The sequence below is a fragment of the Tiliqua scincoides genome, chromosome 16, assembly GCF_035046505.1.
Source record: "Tiliqua scincoides isolate rTilSci1 chromosome 16, rTilSci1.hap2, whole genome shotgun sequence".
Taxonomy (NCBI): domain Eukaryota; kingdom Metazoa; phylum Chordata; class Lepidosauria; order Squamata; family Scincidae; genus Tiliqua; species Tiliqua scincoides.
Window position 1 is genome coordinate 3736951 of NC_089836.1, and position 22351 is coordinate 3759301.

A 22351-nucleotide genomic window follows, 5' to 3' on the forward strand; every position below is an offset into this window, starting at 1 on the left:
CACAGATGAGAAGTCGAACAGTTGTTCTCTTGCTGAGAGCAGTTGCATCGGGCCAACATGGGCTCCAGCAAGTCTCTGGAGGGCCAGAGGCTCACTGGAGACTGGGGGCTCCCCGAGGGCCTGATTGGGAGCCCCCGAGGGCCGCAAGTGGCCCCCGGGCCGGGGCTTGGGCACCCCTGGTTTAGTGGGATGGGATTTAACAGTGCTCTATTGTTAAGCAAGGTTAATGTAGGGGGACCCGTGCTCCAGGGTGCCCTCCCCAGCAGGTTTTTTCTCCCGCCTTTACCTGGGCTGTAGGAGCAATGGTGATGGCGACAATTCCCCCTCCTTGCTCTCCAGCAGCAGCACTAGGAAGCTGTTGCTGAACCCTGCCGTGTTGACCTTTGGGGGCGAGGAGGAAAAAGGAAGTGACTGCCCAGGCACTGTCTTTCCCCTTTGTCCTGCAGCAGCCAAGCCTGACTTGCTCTCTGGCAGTGAGGCCGCTGCTAGGGAGGGGGCTGGGAAAAGAAGAACTGCCACTGTCGTTGCCGCTGCCATCACCACCACCCCAGCCCCAGGTAATGGACTGCATAGACAGTCCGCCCTCTTCTTGCTTTCCTGGATAACCGTGAAGGTAAAAAGGGGGAAAGTTCCGGCTGGTCCTGCTCCAGGGAGTTAGAGCTAAGGGAGAAGCAACTGGGACAGTAGCCGTCTCTTCCAACCTACCCATCCGCAGATGTGCTTCTTCTCAGCCCCTGCATCTCTGCTTCTGAGGGAACCCAGTTGCAGATGGGGAGGGCGAGAAAGCAGCCACGTTCTCCACGCCATGCAGAATTTGATAGGCCTCGGTCACGTCCGCCCCTTTTGTTGCTTTTTTCCCCCCCCAAATAAGCGGAGGTGACATCACGGAGTCACGGTGAGAGTCTCCCCTCCCCCGGTTGTATACTGCATGTACCGTTCCCCGTTTTCTTCTCAGGAGTTCCCAAACAAGCAGGAGCTGCATCGCAATATGCTGGGCCTTCTGGGAAACGTGGCCGAGGTCCAAGAGCTCCGCCCGCAACTTATGATGTCTCAGTTCATCAGTGTGTTCAGGTGGGCATGTCCCTTGTTACCCGGCAGCATCAGGCGTTGAGGCAGGCGCTCAAGATTCCTTTTTATGTCCAAAGTCCCTAGAAATAACAGTGGATTGCTTTTTGAACAGGTTTGGAAACTTGACCGGGGTGCATAACAACAGCCCTGCAGGATCAGGCCACAGGCCCAGCTAGTTCACCTTCCTGTATCTCACAGCGGCCCACCAAGTGCCGCAGGGATCACTCAAAACCACAAGAGCCCTGCATCCTGGTGCCATTCCGGCATCTTACGGGGTATCCATTACAGGGTACAAGCCATGATGTGTATGCGCAACCTCCTGATTTTAGAAATGTCAGAATGCCAGATGCAAGGGAGGGCACCAGGATGAGGTCTCTTGTTATCTGGTGTGCTCCCTGGGGCATTTGGTGGGCTGCTGTGAGATACAGGAAGCTGGACTAGATGGGCCTATGGCCTGATCCAGTGGGGCTGTTCTTATGTTCTTAACTACAATTCCCAGGAGGCCTTGCAGGTCTTCCTGTTGTCTTTTGTGCTCCCTGGGGCATTTGGTGGGCCGCTGTGAGATCCAGGAAGCTGGACTAGATGGGCCTATGGTCTGATCCAGTGGGGCTGTTCTTATGTTCTTAACTACAATTCCCAGGAGGCCTTGCAGGTCTTCCTGTTGTCTTTTGTGCTCCCTGGGGCATTTGGTGGGCCGCTGTGAGATCCAGGAAGCTGGACTAGATGGGCCTATGGTCTGATCCAGTGGGGCTGTTCTTATGTTCTTATGTATCTTGCATCTGGGGTCTGGTTGGGTTTGGGGGGGGGGCACCAGGACTTCTTCTACAGCAGGAATTGTGACATCATCAACAAGAGTGTTCAGATGCTGCCTTTTGGGGAAAAATTTTCAAAGGACCTGAGCTGAGAAGCATCCGGCTCAGCAGGAGGCAAAGTGAAAAATTTGCCTAAGGGCACAAGTGCCTGTCTGCTCTGCTTTCAGAGGATGAATAGAGGAGGGGATGCAAATGGATAGACAACTTGTTAAAAAGTGTTTTTTTTAAGGCATGTGTAATATACTTCTTATGAAATAATTCATACTTTAATAAATACAATTAAAATGCCTCCCTTGAAAAGAGACTCCAAGTGCTTGCCTGACACCCTAGTGCATTTGAACTCGTTTGGGAGGGAACTGCATGCTGGGGGACTGAGTTTAAAGGGCACTGAAGCCAGGTTGCGTTGCGAATGCCTTGTGCTGTGTTTCCCGACAGCAATCTATTAGACAGCGAAGCCGACGGGATTGAAGTGTCGTACAACGCATGCGGGGTCCTCTCGCATATCATGTTCGACGGGCCAGAGGCCTGGGTGATCTGTGAGCCTCGCCGAGAGGAAGTGGTCGACAGGATGTGGGCAGCCATTCAACGCTGGGATGTGAATTCTCGAAGAAACATTAATTACAGGTGAAGAGAGACTGGATTGCAGCTTGTCAAGGGGAGGTCCGCTAGTTGGTCTGAGATCCAACTGTTTAGTTAAGATTCTTCTAGACCAGGGGTGTCAAAAGTTTTTGGCTGGAGGGCCACATCATCTTTCTGACACTGTGTCAGGGGCCAGGGGGGAAAAAAGATTTAATTTACATTTAAAATTTGAATAAATTTGCATAAGTTTACATAAATGAATATATTAAAGATGAACTTATATGAATGAATGAAGGTCTTTCAATAGCTCAAGGCCTGTAAAAGGCCTTGCACAAAGCAAGGCTGGCCTTTCCTTTGCTGCCTCTGCTGCATCACAGACATGAAACAGCAAGCAGTGGAGGGAGCCCTCACCCCACAGCTCATGTGAGAGGTCAAACAGTTGCCCTCGCGCTGAGAGCAGTTGCATCAGAGAGCCAGTGCAGGCTCCAGCAAATCTCCAGAGGGCCAGAGGCTCATTGGAGACTGGGGGCTCCCTGAGGGCCGCATTGAGAAGCCTTGAGGGCCGCATGTGGCCCCCGGGCCAGGGTTTGGGCACCCCTGTTCTAGATTTAACTATGGAATCTGGTAGCTTCTATTGGCCTTTGGTGCAGGGAGGGGGGAAGGATGCCGTCAGTCTTGCATCTTGTCCTTGTGACACAGTGCTTAGAATTTTGGACTTGGGTGAAAATATTTGGGGGAACTGTGATACCCAAAAGCAAGTCTTTTAATTCTTGTTTCGGGTTGGGAACGTGCTCCCCACCGCTATAAGATGGGTTTGTTTCCCCCAAAACAGGATTCCGTTTTTGGGGTTCCAGTACTTCGATGATTTTTTTTTTTTTTTGCTGCTTTATACAGATCCTTTGAGCCAATCCTTCGACTCATTCCTCAAGGAATTGCTCCAGTGAGCCAGCACTGGGCTACGTGGGCACTGTATAACCTCGTATCTGTCTACCGTAAGTAGCAAGGCCCAACAGGGTCATATCACCCCTCCAAGGAGTCATGTTTCAGTGTCCGTGGCATGGGGAGCACAGGGGAGGTCACTGTTGGTCATTCTGGGAGGTGGGGCAAGCAGCATCTTACAAAAGCAAGACCCCAGTTCAGGAATCCTAAGTCCAGAATACTAGAGGCAGGTGACATTGTCCAATATATGCTATTCCACAAGGTCAGCAGTTCCAATTAGTGTGTTGCAATTTATCTGCTTTAGAAGAGGCGTTCTCCCTGTGCCTAGAATAATTCCTCCGAGAAGAGATTAGTGTTTTCATCTTGGAAGAGGCATGCCTCTCTGCTCTCGCCAAGGAAGGAATGCCTCTTCTAAGGTGGGGCCCTCTGTTGACATGTACCCTGCAGCATCTAAAAACAAAGAAAGTGTGCTCTCCCTCCTTTCAAAACCCTGCTTTTATTTCTAGGCAAATATGTGTAGATTGACTATGTATAGATCATATCAATCAAGAAACATTTAATTAGTTGGCAGTCCTAATCTCGAGAAGGCTTTCTCCAGAACTAGGGAAGAATTCAGGTGGTGTACTGGTTCAAAGTGTGAAGTGGTGCAAATCTTGAAGTTAGAGCCACTAGTTCTTCTTGCTAAAAGGGGCTAAACAGATCAGCTTTATATCTTTATGAAAGATTGTGGAGTTTGTAGAAGCAAAGGGAAACCTATCACCTTTTCTTCCCTTTTTATAGCGGACAAATACTGCCCTCTACTGATCAAAGAGGGTGGTCTCCTCCTTCTAAGGGACATGATTAAAATGGCTTCAGCAAGGCCGGAAACCAAGGAAATGGGACGGTACGTTTTGGTAGCTCAGGGTTGGATTATCTTTGTCTCCATGTTTCATTTCATGCAAAACAAAATTCCAGATTCAGCAAAAAAAATCACTGCCGAAAGGCAGGATCCTATGTCAGATCATTGCTAGTTCTATTTGCAATGTCCAGTGCAGCGTTTCTCAAAGTGTGGGTCAGGACCCACCAGGTGGGTCATGAGCCAGTTGCAAGTGGGTTGCATAGCACCTAACTCGGCTGCCATTGAAAACGCAGAGCTGCAAATACAGAGTGCAGAGCTGCTGGGCAGAGTGGGCTCCTGTTGGGAGAGAGGCCTGGTGTTTTGCCCTGAATAGGTGGGGAGATGGGACGCTGGGAAGGGGGGAGGGCTGTGGAGTTGGAGAAGGACCCAAGCCTGCCTTCTGCTTTGACTTCCCAGCTGGAATGTTTGAATTCCGAGCTATGCAAAATAGCAGCAAGAGCACTCTCTGTAATGGGACCTTTGGCTGACTGTGGTTTAGGATTGAAGCCTAAATTGATGTCACTTCCGGCCATGACATCACTTCCAGGATAATGACATCACTTCTGGTGAATCCCAACGGATTGTCATTCTGAAAAGTGGGTCCCGATGCTAACAGGTTTGAGAACCACTGGTCTCGTGTACTTTGATTGCAGTTAGTGAAGGTTTTTTTTTTTTTTCCCACTCATGGTCACCGTACTTAGTGACCTTAAGTGTGCCTATTTGTACTGGTGTTAAGACTGCAGATTCCGTCAACCTGTTGCAGTGTGTCTGCAAGTGATATATAGTCGGATCTGGTACCTGTGGGTGCAGCATCTGTGGATTTGACTCACTGTGGATTTGACTTCATCTGCCATTTTGCTGCCCATTCTGCCAGTCTAGAGAGATCCTTCTGGAGCTCCTCACAATCACTTCGGGTCTTCACCACTCAGAAAAGATTAGTGTCATCTGCAAACTTTGCCACCTCACTGCTCAACCCTGTCTCCAGGTCATTTATGAAGAGGTTGAAAAGCATGGGTCCCAGGACAGATCCTTGGGGCACACCGCTTTTCACTTCTCTCCATTGTGAAAATTGCCCATTGACACCCACTCTCTGTTTCCTGGTCTTCAACCAGTTCTCAGTTCATGAGAGGACCTGTCCTCTAATTCCCTGACTGTTGAGTTTTTTTAGTAGCCTTTGGTGGGGGACCGTGTCGAACGCCTTCTGAAAGTCCAGATATATAATGTCTACAGGTTCTCCTGCATCCACATGCCTGCTGACCTTTTCAAAGAATTCTATAAGGTTCATGAGGCAAGACTTACCCTTACAGAAGCCATGCTGATTCTCCCTCAGCAAGGCCTGTTCGTCTATGTGTTTTGAGATCCTATCTTTGATGAGGCATTCCACCATCTTACCCGGTGTAGATGTTAGGCTGACCGGCCTATAGTTTCCAGGGTCCCCCCTCTTTCCCTTTTTAAAGATCGCCGTGACATTTGCTATCCTCCAATCCTCTGGCACCGTGGCCGTTTTGAGGGACCAGTTGCATATTTTAGTCAAGAGATCAGCAACTTCATTCTTCAGTTCCTTAATAACTCTTGGGTGGATGCCATCAGGGTATTGATCTTTAATTTATCAATGAGGTCTGAAACATCTTCTCTTCTAACCTCGATCTGACTTAATTCTTGTTCAGGAGGGCCCGAGGTCTTCTGCCATGAAGACAGATGCAAAGAACTCATTTAATTTCTCTGTCATCTCTAAGTCTCCTTTTATCTCCCCTTTCCCTCCCTCACCATCCAGGGGGCCAACTGCTTCTCTGGCGGGTTTCCTGCTTCTAACATATTTGAAGAAGCTTTTATTATTCCCCTGAATGTTGCTGGCCATGCGTTCCTCATAGTCTCGCTTGGCCTCCTGTATCACCTTCTTACATTTCTTTTGCCATAGTTTATGTTCCTTTTTATTCTCCTCATTAGGGCAAGACTTCCACAGTCTTGCAACCAGAGTGAATCCTGGACCAGAGGTTGACTGAAGTGGTCACCTCAGGCAGCGGGTCGCTAGGGGCACGCGTACCCACCTCCTCTGCTCCCTGGATTTGAAGCAAGTGTGAAGGAGAGGATAGAGCCGCTCTAGCCCAGCACTCTACACTCCACCACGCTTCCCTTCAAATTCAGGGAGGAGTCGTCGTCATGGTAGCGGCTGGGTAAAGGGGAGGTTAGCGTTTGGCCTGGTGTCTTGAGTGCCATCACACCCTGCCGTCCTCACTACTTTCTCACTTCCTTTCTAGGAAAGTTATAGAACACTGCAATAACTTCATGGATGAGAATATGGACACATCGAGATAGAGGCCGCTGTGGTGTCCATCCCTCTGCCAGCACCATATCCAGCAAGAATCTCGCAAGTTCTGGAAATCTGCAAGTTCACTGTACATAGGTTGGACTTTCTCACCAGCTTAGCTGTTGGAAGGAGCCTTTATGAATATATATATATATATATACACACACGCACACACGTGTGTGTGTGTGTGCGAGCGTGCAGGTGGGCAGGTTGTGTGTGTGTGTGTGTACAAAGACCCTCGGCAAACGGAAGTGCGCCTGAGCAGCTGTTCGCTGGGGAACCGTTTTGCACAACAAAATCTTGTCCTTTAAATAGTGGTTTATTTCCCTTTTTGTTTTAAAAGACTGGAGTTTGTGTGTGTGTGTGTGTGTGTGAATGAATTCTGTATATATATATATAAAAAACAAAACAGAGCAGTGGTGACATCATGTACCTGTCAACTTTTTGTAGAGCACACGAGCGAGCCTCCAAGGAAACACGAGCGCGGAGACCTCGCTGTGAGATGAACGTCCTCGTTGTGTTCTTTTCCGTTACAATGTCCTCGCTTTTAGCTGGTTGCTCTCTCCCGTTTCTCTCGCGTGAGGTTTTCGGACGGCCACACGAAAGAGCCAGCGCTCCTGAATCACTGTGGTTGGGTTCCCTCGTGAGGGTTATGCAATGCGTAGGGGGTTGGACATGCAGGAGGAGAAGGATGACGGTTAGGGTCATAACCTGCAGTTGTGATGCGCCAGGGGAATCCAGAAGCAGGGCCCCAGCGCTTTAGACCCTGTGCCGTCAGGGCAGGCAAACCAACCTTTGCTGTGCAATAGAACCATCCAGATGATGTCCAGAGACTGTACCGCTGCTCCTTTGCCCACCTGGGCCAAGTGATCTGGGGAATCCATAGAGGTTTAGTTTGACCTTCATTTAGCAGTCGTGTTAGGTTTGGTTCCGCAGTCTGAGAAACTTGTTGATGTGGGTACAGGCTCCCGGTGCCCTGACTTGCCCTGACTGCCGTCTTAACTGAACTTGGCCTTCGGCCCAGCTGCTGCCCTTCCAACGGGCCACACGTAGGCCTGTTCCAGCAGCCCCCTGACAGTAGTCTTGAGGCAGGCAAGGATATAGGCAGTGACTGACCAGAACTAAGGAGACTAGCCAAACCCAACAGCTTTATAGGGCCAGGTCAAACTCGGTTGGTCGCTCTGTATCACCTGACTGCTGCTAATCCCGTCGCTGCAGTACCACCTATCCACTGGGGTGGCGCCACTGTGCAGCTGAACGCAAGCACTTTTTCTCTGGAATGCTATTACGGAGTATAAAGCCCTAGGGTTCTGCAGCCAGTATTCCCTGGTTCAAGACCCCCCCCTCTTTTTTGCGCCTTAAAGATGAGTGGTTGGGATAATTTTTTGAAAGTTGATGTTAGTATCTCTCAGTATAGCTTAAAGGGAAAGAATAGAAAGGCCTCTATTACCTATTCACCATTATCAGCAAAACAGATGAATTTCTGTGTGCAAATATCCTGGAGTGAGCTGGAATTTTCCGAGCGTGCTACAGCGTTAGTTAGACTTTGATGAACTTGAGCAAACCGGGTTCCTCTAAAGTTACACCTAGGAGTTTTTCAAGCTTATTATTCCACCTCCGTCAAGGGGCTTTTGTATGTATGGGAAGAATTTGTGTGTATCGTGTTGGTTTCTCAGTCCCTAAGGTTTCCTGACGCTCCCGCATGACACTCTGGCGTGGCCAAGAAACGGAATGTAGGGCTGTGTGCTGTGCAGATTAAGGGGTTGTGTTAGGTAAATGGAAGATGTGGCTATGCAGGCAAGTCTATTAGGTGAGGAGTAAAAACTAGAGCCAACAAGGCTCCAAATGTCTCAAGAAACCGGAGTTACCAAGGACAGAGGGGACAGGTTAAGCCCCACACCAACCATGTCCCCAACTCCGCATTTTAGTTCTCCCCCCCCCCCCCCCGGACTCTCAGTGCTATGCAATTTCTCTTCCATCCTCACCTGTCTTAACCGTTCTGGTAGTATCTCAAGAGCAAGCCAGAGATGGATTACCTCTCCAGTCATCGTAGATAACAGGGTATCCCTATGAAAAGTGGATTGACTAGAGCAGGGGTGCCCAAACCCCGGCCCTGCGGCCACTTGCGGCCCTCGAGGCCTCTCAATGCGGCCCTCAGGGAATCCCCAGTCTCCAACGAGCCTCTGGCCTTCCAGAGATTTGTTGGAGCCCACACTGGCCGGACGCAACTGCTCTCAGCGTGAGGGCGACTGTTTGACCTCTCGTGTGAGCTGTGGGATGAGGGCTCCCTCCACTGCTTGTTGTTTCATGTCTGTGATGCAGTAGCGGCAGCAAAGGAAAGGCCAGCCTTGCTTTGTGCAAGGCCTTTTATAGGCCTTGAACTATTGCAAGACCTTCATTCATTCATCTAAGTTCATCTTTAATATATTCATTTACGAAAACTAATGTAAATTTATTCAAATTTTAAATGTAAATTAATTTTTCCCCCCCTGGCCCCCAACACAGTGTCAGAGAGACGATGTGGCCCTCCTGCCAAAAACGTTTGACACCCCTGGACTAGAGGAATGGTGAAACATAACTGGGACATTGGCAATAAGGGGGAAGGAAAATTATTTTGACCAAGGAGGAAAACGGGATGTAATAAATGTCAGAGCTGCAGTGTTTAGTCAACTAATCTAGTAGATTAATCAATTTTAAAACAATTGATCAACATTAATCGGGCAGAGATATTTTTAAAACTCTGATAATTACTTTAATGGAAGAACTTAAAAACCATGTATGACAGTAACCATCTTAGGAGAGGTATTCTGTCTTGGAAGAGGCAAGCATTAAAAGCCCCGGTCCAGCTGAAATCTTTCCTTGATTTCAGCAAGACTTGCGATGTGTGTTTGAAAACTGAGTTTTGAAGACCCTGTTTCAAAAACAGGGCTTGCTTTATAGTAAGTGGGGCTAAGCTTGCAGCCCAAGTCATGGCTAACGTTTAACCGGACAGGTTAAATGTTTTTGAAGCTGCTTATGTGAATCTATTCTGGAGTCTTGATTGGCTGCAGCTGTTCAGCACATGGTGCGTGAATTAGCTGCGCACACGCTGAATCCAGGATATGTGGCATGGCCCTTAAGTCCTCCATTAAAGAGGGGCACAGGAACACATGTCAGGTTGGGTGTTTATCCCTTAGCAGTTGATGGTTCCATAGTCTGGTGGGGAACATACCCTTGTTCATGTAGATTCATCCTCCTTCCCACTTCCAAATCAGCCCCCACGTTGCCAGTCTTAAGAAGAAGCTGGAGATCTTCCCAAAAGGCTCCTTCAACCTTCCACAATCCCATTTTCACATGGAAGGCAGCCGATGGGCCCACTTGTTCTGCGGCCACTCTGGGGAAATGTTTGGTGCTCCCAAAGTGGTCCTCGCATTACCTCTGGGCCTGCCCTCATCGCTCTTTCCCCCTAAGTGCCAGCAGTGCAGTCCACCCAGAAAAACTCTCTCGTGTAAGCCTCATTTCGTTTAATGCTTGCGTAGGGGAGCTTTCAGGGAGATGACACTACTTTGTTTAGAACAGTGTCTGCAGTGATGTCACCTGTAATAGTGGCCAGGATCTAACTGCTTGCGGCCTCCTGATGGAGCTACCTCTGGGTTTTCCAAACTGGGCTGCGATTCGTTCGACTAGTACAATGGATAGCCAACTCCACACCGCTAGTTTGTTTTCTGGTAAGTAAGATAGGATTGCATCCTAAGTCTTACTGAACACAGTGGGTTTACTTCTGAGTAAAATAAATAACACCATCGTCAAAGCACCTACCCACTGCTTGTGCGTGCAGGGAGGGTGTTTGGCAAAACTGGCTTCCCCTCTGATCGGGAGCAGCTCGAAGCGGCTTGAACATCAGGGTGCGTTTCGAAGGCACCCTGCCAGCTATCTTGCTGGATGGGAGCCCACAGCAGAACTGCAGGTATGTTGCCTTACATTCCATCCGAAAAGAAAGGCGGTATAAAATTTTAAAAAATAGCAGTGTATAACCTATATTTTGGCCCCAATGCACAAGTGCATGTCTGTTTCCTGAAAGTGGCTGTGTAAGATGGGGATGTACACACCGTATTCCGAAAGGAATCCACTGGCTTCGTTCAGTCTTGATCCCAAATAGTTATTCTCACAGGAGAGCCTCTCTTTCTTTCCTTTGCACCCAAAAAAATGACCAATGTGGCAACCCAGTGACAGCTGGTATGGCTAGAAAAGAATTTTAAAAAAATGTATTTCCTGATGACAAGAGAAATAACTGCACATGCCTGTCAGGATAGCTGACTCTTGCTTCTGCTGTATCTCCTGGTGAACTGCAGATCTGGTTTTTATATGCTAATCCTGGGGAGGGGAACAAAGGAAGAAGCCACCCCTCTTGCTTCCTTGCAGTTCTAACTGAATTCACTTCTTCCTGATACCTGTTGGGATACACCCTCCGCTTTGAATCCAGCCTGTAAACAGCCTCTTCTTCGTCCTGGTGTCTATGATGAGAATTATTTTTTTTTTTTAAATTTTGGGACAACTACTGACTATTCTGTTTGCTGTCGTGTGTTCTGATTAAACAAGGAAGATGATTGTGCTTTTGTCTGATAGTGATTTTGTTGCACGCGGCTTTTGATGTGTTGTCGTCTGAGCGTACATATACCAGTATACGACGCTGCCCCCTACAGAGTCAAGCCCTTGGTCCACGTAGCTCAGCATTGTCACGGACTGGCAGCAGCTCTTTAGGGTTTCAGAGAGGGGTCTGTCTCAGTCCTTCTTGGAGACCCTGCTACAGATTGAACCTGGCACCTTCTGCAGGCCAAAAATCTGGTGCCCTTCCTCTGAGCTGCAACCCGTCCTCACATTGCAGCTTGAGGTAAGCAAAATATGGGAGAGGAAATGAAACCCTTTTAATATGCGTTCTAATGTGTTACCCTGCAGATGCCTGATCTTGTCTGATCTCAGAAGCTAAGCAGGGTCAGGCCTGGTTAGTACTTGGATGGGAGACCGCCTGGGAATGCCAGGTGCTGTAGGCTTATACCATAGTCTTTCGAGACTGAAGGTTGCCAACCACCACTGTGTTACACATTATACATATACATGAGGGTTTATCAGTCACAAGAATCAGTGCAGAATGGTCACTAAGGTTTGGTTTCACAGTTCCTGTGAACTCATGGTATAGAAACCCACCTTCTTTCTTAATTGACACACGTGTGACTCTGATTATTCCAGTACATATACAGCTGAAAGCAAATAGAACAATGGGCTCCCTAGTAGGTGTGAGACAGGATACCCCATAATTATTCTTACCTGAAGTTTTACAGAGATTTTTCCTGATACCTCCTCCCGAGACATATATGTGTTGGCCCCGTGTCTCACTTTCCCCATCTGTAAAATGGGAATGAAGAAGAGCTGTTTAGTGAAGCTTGCTGAGGAACTGAAGGAGGTAATGAGAATGTGCTGGGGGTATCTGAAAATCTTGTTTGGAATGTATTGCTGGGTTTCTGCATAGAGATGTGGTTGGGACAAACGTGCCCTTGTGGCCCTGGACAACGCTAAGAAATTCTCCTCCTGGTAGCATGAGAGGCCTGGAGGGTGGCTGAAGACCCTCAGTCCCCAAGAACTTGTGGGAATGCTTGTGGCTCAAAGTCAAACTGGCACATTCTACTGTAATGTCTTTGGCCGATCAAGATAACCCAGAGAGTGCAACTGACTTAGAACATCTAACTGCCTCTCTGACTGCTGAGCTTATCTGAATCCGGCCCAAGACCAGGTCCAGGCTTCTATTTTCCACAGTGGCCCACATGCAGGAGGGAAAGGCATTTCCCTCCATTGCCATTGCCCCCCCCCCGCCACAACTAGCACATAGCTAGTGTGACAAGCAGCCATGGATAAGCCTGCACTCCATAAATGTGTCCATTTCCCCTGTTCAAGCCCAGCAAGCCAGTGGCTATCCCCACATCATGCAGCCATGACTTCCACAGGCTAATTCTGTGTTGTTGGAAGAAGAACCTCCTATTGCCCGTCCTAAATCCCTGCTTTCACTGGACATCCCCTGGTTCTGTTGTGAGAAGGAGAAAACAAATTCTGTCCATTAATTGAGCATTGAGCCTCATTAATAGCACGGTCCTTTTATTTGCCCCACGCCTGACATTTCTCCATTCTGTCCCGTTGACAATGCTTTGTGTCACAACACAGGACTAAGAAGCCTTCTGTTATCAAGTGGTCGACAATAGAAGCTTTCATCAAGCAGCTGGGCGTTGGAATGCCACGTGCGGTCCAGTGGGGCGGTGAGATGCACAGGCCTGGGGTACAGTTTTGAAAGAGAACGGTTCATGGGCCTGCATTGGGGTTTGTTTTTATTTACCAGCTTGGTGGAACAAGTCAGGTCTTCCTTGCTTGCTCTGGTGTGTATGGTAGACCGATCCTAAAGGCAGCTCACAGCTGGCAACTATAGCGATGGAAGCATGTGCCCGGCTCTAAGCCTGTACATACTACAAGCTTGACAGCAACTGTTACCCTGCACATGCCTGATCTCGTCTGATCTCGGAAGCTAAGCAGAGTCAGGCCTATCTCTCACCTGGGTCAGGTGTACAAATTACCCCCTTTAACCCCCTCTCCTAGGCTCCGGCCTTGCCCCTGAGCTTTGGATGCTTTTGAAGAACATAAGAAATGGCTTTAGCATTGGTTCATCCTGTTGTGCAAATGGGGGGGGGGCATTTTATCCTGAAGACCAGGTTGGGATAAAGCAGTGGTTCCCAAACCTTTTAGCACTGGGATGCTCTTTAAAAATTAATTGAAGTTTTAAAAGTGTCGCTCTTTAAAAATGACACTGGATCAGGACCCATTCCTGATTCTGCCCCCTGCAACAAACTAACAGGGCTACAGTGTTGATCCCAAGGAACTTGCTACAATTGCCTTGAGCAGGCCAATCAGAAAGGAGGAGACGCCTCTTTTCTCCATGGCAACCCCTCCCAGCCAATCCTCTGAGGAGGAGGAGCTCCAATGCTTCCGCTTTGGGCAACTTAGTATCTGGGTGGGAAGCGGAGAGGTGGTGGATCGTGCTTGCCTGCCCTTAGGATGTGGCTGGGGGTCCCTTGGGGCACCGGTTGCCTGGTTCGGGCAGCGCACACTGGGCTCAGCTGGGGCATCACAGTGGTGCTGTTCCTGCATCCAACAGGTGAGACATCCTTGCCCCCCCCAAAAAAAGATCAGAGGCAGCACTGCCAGGCAGACTCACATCCTGTGCTTACCTTCTTGGTTGTAACTTATTTTCTCATCATCATCATCAAATAGGTGCTGGGGTTTAAAATTCCCTTTAAAAGCTCTTTTGGACCATCCTTGGTCTCCTAAGAGCAAGTGCAGGTGAGTTACCATGGTGATCTGGTTTATTCAGAGATAAAAGTGCTACAAGCCATGATGTGTATGCGCAACCTCCTGATTTTAGAAATGGGCTATGTCAGAAGGCCAGATGCAAGGGAGGGCACCAGGATGCAGGTCTCTTGTTATCTGGTGTGCTCCCTGGGGCGTTTGGTGTGCCGCTGTGAGATACAGGAAGCTGGACTAGATGGGTCTATTACCTGATCCAGTGGGGCTTCTCTTATGTTCTTAGAGGCATTCACCCTGTTCAATTTTTGCTCCTGGATTAGGGTCCTGGTGATCACTGTGACCAGCGCCTCTCCAGCCGCCACCAGAGGGAGTGTAAATTCAAAGCGATGTTGATATATAATTGAATTTTAATATTAAATCGAATTGTATTTTACTATTAAAACGGTGACTCTTACTATTAAAACGGTGATGGACACTCTTTCGTCACACTGGTTCGGTGCATTGATGGTACAGGAGAAGAGAGTTTATATCTAGGATATGCCAGTTATATCTAGCGTGCAGCTCTTTAAGTGTCAGTATGTTGGCAGTTTATTAAATTTATTTAGTCTGTTTTTACTCCTCATTTCTGCATTAACAGTGTAATCCTTGGCATGTCTACTCAGAAGCAATTCCCATTGTGGGGCTTACTCCCAGGCAAGGATGTAGAAGATTGTGGCGAAAATAAGAGCCAAAGTGGCTAACACCCCTATGAAATACAAGATAATAATTGTAATTATTATCAATAATAACACATAAAAAAAAGCTAGTCCTGGTTCAGAATGTTCTAGAAAATCTGCATTGCCTTAGGCCTTGGTGCGCATGGTCCCCAAACCCTGGCCTGCGAAGTTCCCTGTTCTTACCTGGAATGCTTGACAGTCTGTATTTGTTCGTCGTCCTGATTTTCTCGAGTTACTTTTTCAGATCTGCAGAAGCTTGAAGAGCGGGGAGAACTTCTGCAGCCCCTCTTGTTTGTCTCCTTGGTCCTTTGCTCTGTCGTGCTCTACTTCATTGTCTCTCTCATGGATCCAGGTTACGTTGAACGTGATGACGACGAGAAGGTGCGTTGTCGCTGGCGGCGAATACAGTCTAGCGGTGGTTGGGGAGGTGTGCTGAAAGGCAGTGTGGCACAGAGGTCAAAGCAGTGCTGTATAGCTACAGGTGCTTCAAAGCATAGAGGGGGGTGTTTGGTCCCACTGCTAGGCCGTGTGTGGCTCAACCCTGCTGGGAATGGAAATAGGATTAAGTCGGGGCAGAATGGAAGCTTCAACTGTGGGGCAAGTTGCCTGCTCTTGCGCACAGGTGCCTTTCTGGGTAGCATAGAACAGTGGCAGACCTACATTTTTGAGGCCTTGAAGCTTGACCTGTTATGGGGGCCCCTTCGTAACCAGCAACAATGTCTGTTAACCGTTGAAGAAACTAGGGGGTTGTAAATCCACAACAGATCACCACAACTTGAAGAAAAAAAACAATTAACCACTACATCTCCGCGTGCCATGGGTTGGCTACCCCTGCTCTAGGCTTTCAAAACTGGGGTCTTTCTCAGCTCTGCCAGCCCAGGGATTGAACCTGGAGCCTTCCTTGTAGAAAGCAGTTGCTCACCAACCTTCTATTTTCCCCTTAAGTTGTGGTACTTGCAAAAGCGGGACGCAAAGAATGTGGTCCTTGCAAAATAAGTGGATGGATGATTGCCTTGGATGATTGTGTCACATGAGGACCAGAGAAACCTGAACTCAAATGCCACTCAGCCATGAAGCTCTTTATGCCAGTCATAATTTAGTTTAGCTCAGCTCTTGCAGTTTGCAAGCATGTGTAAATATAGGGAGATAAAATGTTTGAGGGTCTTTTTCAGGTTGTTATAAATAAACAAAATAAAATATTATTTCTTTCTAGAACTCCTTTTTTTATGTCTGGCAAACCTAGGTGGATCCTGATAAGAATGTCGTTTAAAAAAAAAAGTGGGTCCTGGTGCGAAAAATGGTGGTGGAAGGGAATCCTTGATATTGCTTTGAGCTTCTTGTAAACGGGATGGAATATAAATGAAAAAAAAATTAAATTCTATCTCTGTCTAATCTACCTCATAGAGTTGTTGTGAAAATAAGAGGGGAGGAGAGACTTAAATTCAAATCCTTCCACTCAGCTATCAGACCTAGTAACTATAGAAAGACTTGTCCTGATTACTGAGGACCTATAACTTGCCTTTCCTAATTTGGTCCATTTTTCCCCCCTAGGAAGCTGCAAGCAAAGAAGAAAAAGTCATGATATCACGACAAGGTCCATCCACAGTCCGGCTTCGACGCTGTGGCTACTGCTTCCTGAAGGTAATTGTTGCTATCTTATTTTTATAGAGCCACCAGCAAGCATGACGTGTTGCAAGACAAGACAAGACAGGTCTCTGCCCTGAGGGGCTCACAGTCTTAAAAAGACATGAGGGAGGCAATATAGGGGGTGGTGGTGGAATGGTGCCGGGGAAGATGAGGAAGAATATACAAGGATCACATGTACACCTGCTTAATCATGACCAAAACTCCATGGGAAAAGGTGTGTGTTGCGGAGGGGTTTGAAGGAAGTAAGATGTCTTCTGTAGGATCTGGAATGCCAGGTCTTCAGGAAAGCTTGAGACCCTGACGTCAACTGTTTGCAGGGATATATGCTCTCCCCAATTTCCAGCTATGTCCAGCATCCTCTGTTGTGAAGGCCTGACAAGGACTGAGGATGTCCTCTCCAGAGAATGTCATGTTTCAGTCTATCTGTTGTCTCCAAGATCCGAGTTGTCATGCTGTATGATAATGTTGTCAGGTTAGATCCATCCTCAGAGATTTCTAAAGTGCATGGGGGGGGGGGGAAGAGGGACCAGTGATGCAACAAGAATTTTATCCCTTGGAGAAGTGGAGGAAAAAAGGTGGTGGGCATAGCGATGCACCATCGACCTGCCCCAATGATTTTTTTGGCTATAACTTTTGATAAGAGATACTTCAGTGCTGTTTGTTTCATTGCATTCTGCACGAAATTACACATCTGTTGATATATAACGTGATATTATTCAAAGATACCAAGCTTTAAAAATTTTTGGCCTGTAGGGGTGTCGCACCCTCCCCCTGTGCACGTCACCCAGTCCTTCCTGCACCCCCCCCCACTCCATTAGCGCCACCACTGCCCGCTTTTACTGCTAGGCTGCTGTTCCTGGCTGTGATGCCTAACTTGAATCTCCATGGTGGTAGCCCATTGGTAGATGAAAAGGCAGTGGCCTCAAAAGGGATGCCTCACTTCCTGCCCTTCCCTATCTTGCAGCAACCCATGCGGGCCAAGCACTGCCAGTCATGTCAGCACTGCGTCCGTCGCTACGACCACCACTGCCCCTGGATTGAGAACTGCGTGGGGGAGAGGAATCACCCGCTCTTCATTTTCTATTTGGCTGTCCAACTCGTGGTGCTGTTATGGGCAGTGCAAGTGGCTTGGTAAGCAGAACATTTCCTAGATATTTAGATATCTAAAAACCTACGTGACGTACTTAGTCAGATGCAGCGCAAAAGAAAATGCAGCTGCTCTTGTAACTTATTAAATTACTATTCTGCATGGGGGGCCCAATATTGAAGCAGGTGTTCAGTCTGTGTGTTTGATCGGGGGGGGGGATCCATTCCAGGACCTCCTCACACAGCGAATATGCGAATCCACGGCCACCTCCGGTTTGCTCATAAAACCAGAGGTGGCTTTCCCACGGTATCCATGGGACCCACAGCGAATCAGATCCAGAGCCGTGGCTACCACAAAGCCACCGATGCCAGATCCACAGATACCAGGACCACACTCTTTTTACAGTGGTGATCAATGTATAGAGCTCTGGAAAGGGCTGTAAAATAAGCCCTGATCTCCTGCCAGTAAGGGTTAATTACCTTCTAGGGTAGAAACAGAGCTTCCCTCCACTGCAGTCCACGGACCAATTGATCCACAAAGGGATGAAGGTTTTATTTTGTCATGGCCAGATGTATTGATTAGTGTCTTGAATTACAGCAAGTGTTGTAACCTCTACCCCTGCTAATTGGGGAAGAGGCACTTTTTCAAGTGGGTGCTCCTTTTTTTAGCAGGGGGAGAGTAACTGGCCCACCTCACCCCAGCACTGTCTGTTCTAGTGGCTGTCTGCTGGTATTCCTTTTGCATCTTTTTAGATTGTGAGCCCTTTTGGGACAGGAAGCCATTTAGTTGTTTGATTTTTCTCTGTAAACCGCTTTGTGAACATTCAGTTGAAAAGCGGGATATAAATACTGTTAATAATAATTAATAATAATAACATATGCAGTGCTGCTGTTTTTAGCCACTGCAATCCTGCAGGCTAGATGGGCCTTATTCTCCCATATTACGGATGGGTGAAACTGAGGCAGAAGGTAATTGCTTAAGGCTACCTACTCAATTAATAAAAGTTCTGAACTAAGACTGTCCTGGGTTACAGCTCTGGCACTAAATGCTTCAGTATTTCCCTCTTGCAGTTGTAACTCCAAACCTCCTTTTCCTCTCTTCAAAAAAGGTCCGGGCTCAGTTTTGAGCAGTCCTGGACGTGGTTTCAACACAATGCCCTCCTCCTCCTCTCCTTCCTTGTGATCGTCACGTTCACCGTGGTGGTGACCCTGCTGCTGGTGTCGCACCTTTACCTGGCCTCCTGCAACACGACCACCTGGGAGTTCATGTCGCGCCACCGGATCTCTTACCTGCGGCAGTGCGAGGCCGAGAACCCGTTTGACCAAGGCATTTTTCGCAACCTCTGGAGGTTCTTCTGTGCCTGTCGCCTGGTCTCCTGGGAGCATCTCTACACCCGGGCAGAAGGCAATGCCGTTTGATTGCGGGGGGGGGGGGAAATCATTGAGGGAGTGATGTGGCTCCAGTCCAGAGGAACAGTTCTGTTGCCTTAAACCGCTTGCTGTGTTTTGTGCGGAGAGCTCCAGAAGCAAGACCACAGGTCACCTTTTGCTAGGAGTCTGCTCGCCACAGTGACTGGAAAGAGAGTCTCTTTCATAGCCCAGCAACTGGTGAACATCTTGCCAGGAACGGGTTGCTCCTGTAAGATGTTGGAGGCCTACCCAGTGAGGATGTAGACACTGAACCACAGCTTTTACTGCAGTACGAAATTACGTTTCAGCTTCTGGTGTTTGTGGGTTGGGAGGAACTGCATTTTTTTTTGAAGCACGCATCTCACAGAAGGGTGTGTATGGGCCAGTTTACAAGATGATTGCCTTGCATTCAAGAGGCTGCTTCAGCTCCAGAGAACACACTTCAAAGCAGCTCCCGAGGCCAGCTGAATCTCAGTGTTGAATCTACACCAGCCTTCTTCCCTCCCACTGTGCCTTCATAGTTGTTGATCTGGATTAAAGTGTTAAATACTTAAGTCAGTGCCAAGATGGGAGATGACCACTAGCCCCAGAGACTGGGGTTCTCCAATTCCTTGAAGTCAGATTTTTCTTCCAAGATTTTGTCTATTTGAGATTGATTGTCCCCTGACTTAACGGTTTAACCAAGTGGCTAAGGATAAGGGAACTCTTGACTCCCCCCCCCCCAAAAGCCAGAGGGAGCATGATGCTCTAATGCAGGTTATGTGCCAGCTGGCCATTGGCATTGATGCTGGTGTGCCCTTGGCCTTCACCCCCATTCAGGTAGCTTTTCCCTTTTGCCTTGCAAAAAGCAGAGCATCTCAGCCTCTTTGTGTGTCTCCTTTGGAAGAGACTGCTTTAGCTGCCCCTGCCAGACCTCACTGAGAGGTTTCAGGGGAAGAAAAGAGGCAGTAATCCAGAATAATAAGAATCTAACATATGAGAAGCTAAAAAAAGAAACGGATACATGAAGGTGGTACACAAGACCGGTCACACTCTTGTTCCTTGGAGGAAGGTAGGAACAAACTCCTTAGGAATACCACATTTGTGTAATCCTGTCTGCCTGGTGCCAGTGGAAGGAGTAGGCTTTCCAAGGATACCCAGTGCGATTGCAAGAGAGATTGTGCAGAGGGAAGAAGGCTCCTGTGTCTTTGCTCAACTGGTTTAGCAAGCAGAGAGATGTGGGTCAGAGGAGGGGGGGGGAGATGGAGCAGCTGCCTCCCCCTTCAGCATGTATCTCAAAGCATCAGAGATGCCGCAGACCTCAAGCTTCTTCTGTTGAACAGCTTCTACACTTAGACAACTCTTGGCTGTGGCTTCGTGCTTTTAAGAAGCAATGCCCTGGTAACGAGCACCGGCGACACGACACAAGGAAATGCAGGTTGTATATTTTAAGCCATAGAGCCTGTCTGGATTGGACTCATCTCATACCTATGTGGAATCTGCAGTGTTAAGGCTACCGTCAGATGCTACTTCCATAGGTAGACCTTGTGCCTCGCCTATATCAGATCCCAGATCAATTTTACAAGTTCTTGATGGGGTACAGAAAATCCCAGTAGCAGTCAATGATCCAGGTTGTTCCCTGCCTCCAATGGGTATTCAGTCTTGGGGAAAGCAACCATCCCAAGTCATGTATTTTGCTTGTGCTGCCAAGCTGGCTTCAAGAGCCTACTTGGTTTCAAGTTGTAACAAACCTCCGATTGCAATACAACATAGCGGGCAGACGTCCAACTGGAATGGGAGGAAAAGCACTTCTGTGGAGGTCTGGCTCAGCTTTCACAATGCACATAGTTTAAATTATACTTCTGCTGTTTGATATGTTAAATAATTAAAAACATTATCTGTGAATTTTGCTTTTTTTTTTTTTTTGTCCATCACTGGGTTCATTGAGTTTTTTTTCTGAATACATTTTAATACATACCAAGTGTCATTGGACTGTTGCAAGAATTGTGACAATAATTGCGATGAACAAGTACTTACCAAAATGACCATTGTTTAGGCAGTGGTTCCCAAACTGTGGTTTGGGACCCACTGGTGGGTCATGACCTGATTTTTGGTGGGTCGCCAAAGGGTGATGGAAAGATCAGATAACTAATTGCCTCAAGCCCTGAGGCTCTTGAAAAATTATTATTATTATTATTATTATTATTATTATTATTATTATTAACAGTATTTATATACCGCTGTTCAACAAGAAGTTCACAAAGCGGTTGTGGAAAATCAGATACCGTAGCTGCTAACTGCCTTGCAAGGAGCTCAGCTCCTGCAGTTTGCAACATAGCGACTAACTGCCCTGGAAGTTGCTGAACTCCTACCGTTTGCAAGCGTGTGTAAATGCAGGGAGATAAATGTTTGAGGGTTTTTTCCTGATTATTATTATAAACAAATACATTTGTTTATAGAAAAGAAATATTGTAAAGAAATCTTATTTCTTTCTAGATCGCCTTTTTAAAAAATCTGGTAAATCTAGGTGGGTCCTGTTAGAGTGTTGTTTTAAAAAGTGGGTCTTTGGTGCTAAAACGTTTGGGAACCACTGGTTTACAGGGCTAGTCCAAAACACCACAACCGAAAAAGGTACAAGTGAGCCAACTGGTTGAGAAGACCTCACTTGCAGACATTGAAAGCTATTTTGTATTCTTCCCCCCCACACACACACACCTTAAAAATGGGCAAGAACTCAAGTAGGTGCTTAAATTTCTAACGAAGGAATCTGTCAAATGTAAATCCTGAGTTTCGTAGTGATGCTTTGCTGATCGTCTTACTTACACCTTCCTTGCTCCACTTCAGAATAGGTGCAGGGGTTGAGCTGGTGTTGGAGCTTGATGTGTAGAACTGTGGTCAGACATGTACTGCCATTTCGTTCCAGTTGCTTCCTATGCATCTGCTGAAGTGCTCAAAACTGTGGCAAGACATAATGAGAACCATGGTTGCCTGCTACAAGAACAGGCTCCTATTAACTAATAACAGGTGAGCTCCCTTGCCCTTTTTTCCCCACTGCTCTTAAGAGCTTGAAAACTTCCATATCTAAATTTGGATTAAACCACAGTTCTCTATTGCTTACCATCTCAGAACTGTGGTCTTTTTAAACCACAATTAGCTAATAGAGCAGGATCTGAAAGCAGTTTGATCTGGGGTTGTTTTACCTAAGAGAGGTTTGTACTAAACCACAATTCCTGGAGTCTGTATGCAACTGGAGTTGCGTTCAGAACTACAGTTGTGGTTTTAAGCCGTTTCTGCCCAACATATACACAACAGAGATCAAATGTGTACACTTGTGGGCTGGGCAGAAATGGATTAAACATCCTTTTCTTGCAAAAGTGCATTAGCCCACAGTGCACAGAGGTTCAAAAGATTCAAGCAGAGCATGGACTAGGAGTCACCCAGAACTTTGTCTTGTCTCCGGAGCGAACAACTGCAACATTCAAGGGCGAGAGACATACATTGTTTTGAAAACAAGGTACAAATCAAACCTGCAGAAAGCTTGGAATGTTGGATGCAATTTTTCCCCTTCTGTGCAAACAGGAAAAAAAAAAGCTTCCCACTCTGATTT

At 47.5% G+C, this 22351-nt stretch overlaps 2 protein-coding genes and 1 pseudogene across 2 annotated transcripts in view; all 3 read left to right on the forward strand.

Moving 5' to 3' along the window:
- ZER1 (zyg-11 related cell cycle regulator) overlaps positions 1-11174 on the forward strand; it is a 28959-nt gene extending 17785 nt beyond the window's left edge. Inside the window, exons 12-16 of the mRNA XM_066610504.1 lie at positions 956-1071; positions 2316-2504; positions 3354-3451; positions 4179-4281; positions 6534-11174. Coding sequence (XP_066466601.1) covers positions 956-1071; positions 2316-2504; positions 3354-3451; positions 4179-4281; positions 6534-6591 — 564 coding nt within the window. The 3' untranslated portion in view covers positions 6592-11174. The remainder of the gene's footprint in view (positions 1-955; positions 1072-2315; positions 2505-3353; positions 3452-4178; positions 4282-6533) is intronic.
- Positions 11175-11494: 320 nt separating this feature from the next.
- LOC136635739 (5S ribosomal RNA) lies at positions 11495-11613 on the forward strand (annotated as a pseudogene).
- A 2007-nt stretch (positions 11614-13620) lies between these two features.
- ZDHHC12 (zinc finger DHHC-type palmitoyltransferase 12) lies at positions 13621-20649 on the forward strand. Its single transcript, XM_066610750.1, has 5 exons — positions 13621-13757; positions 14867-15003; positions 16174-16263; positions 17234-17400; positions 18465-20649. Exons 1-5 carry the CDS (start codon positions 13658-13660, stop codon positions 18772-18774), a joined length of 804 nt encoding a protein of 267 aa, XP_066466847.1. The 5' UTR covers positions 13621-13657; the 3' UTR covers positions 18775-20649.
- The last annotated feature ends 1702 nt before the right edge of the window (positions 20650-22351 follow it).

Bases quoted from the DNA above. Each gene is read 5' to 3' on its own strand.
- ZDHHC12 (XM_066610750.1), top strand. From the start codon at position 13,658: ATGTGGCTGGGGGTCCCTTGGGGCACCGGTTGCCTGGTTCGGGCAGCG. The intron at 13,758-14,866 runs GTGAGACATCCT...TTACTTTTTCAG, and splicing joins GCTGTTCCTGCATCCAACAG to ATCTGCAGAAGCTTGAAGAG. The intron at 15,004-16,173 runs GTGCGTTGTCGC...TTTCCCCCCTAG, and splicing joins AACGTGATGACGACGAGAAG to GAAGCTGCAAGCAAAGAAGA.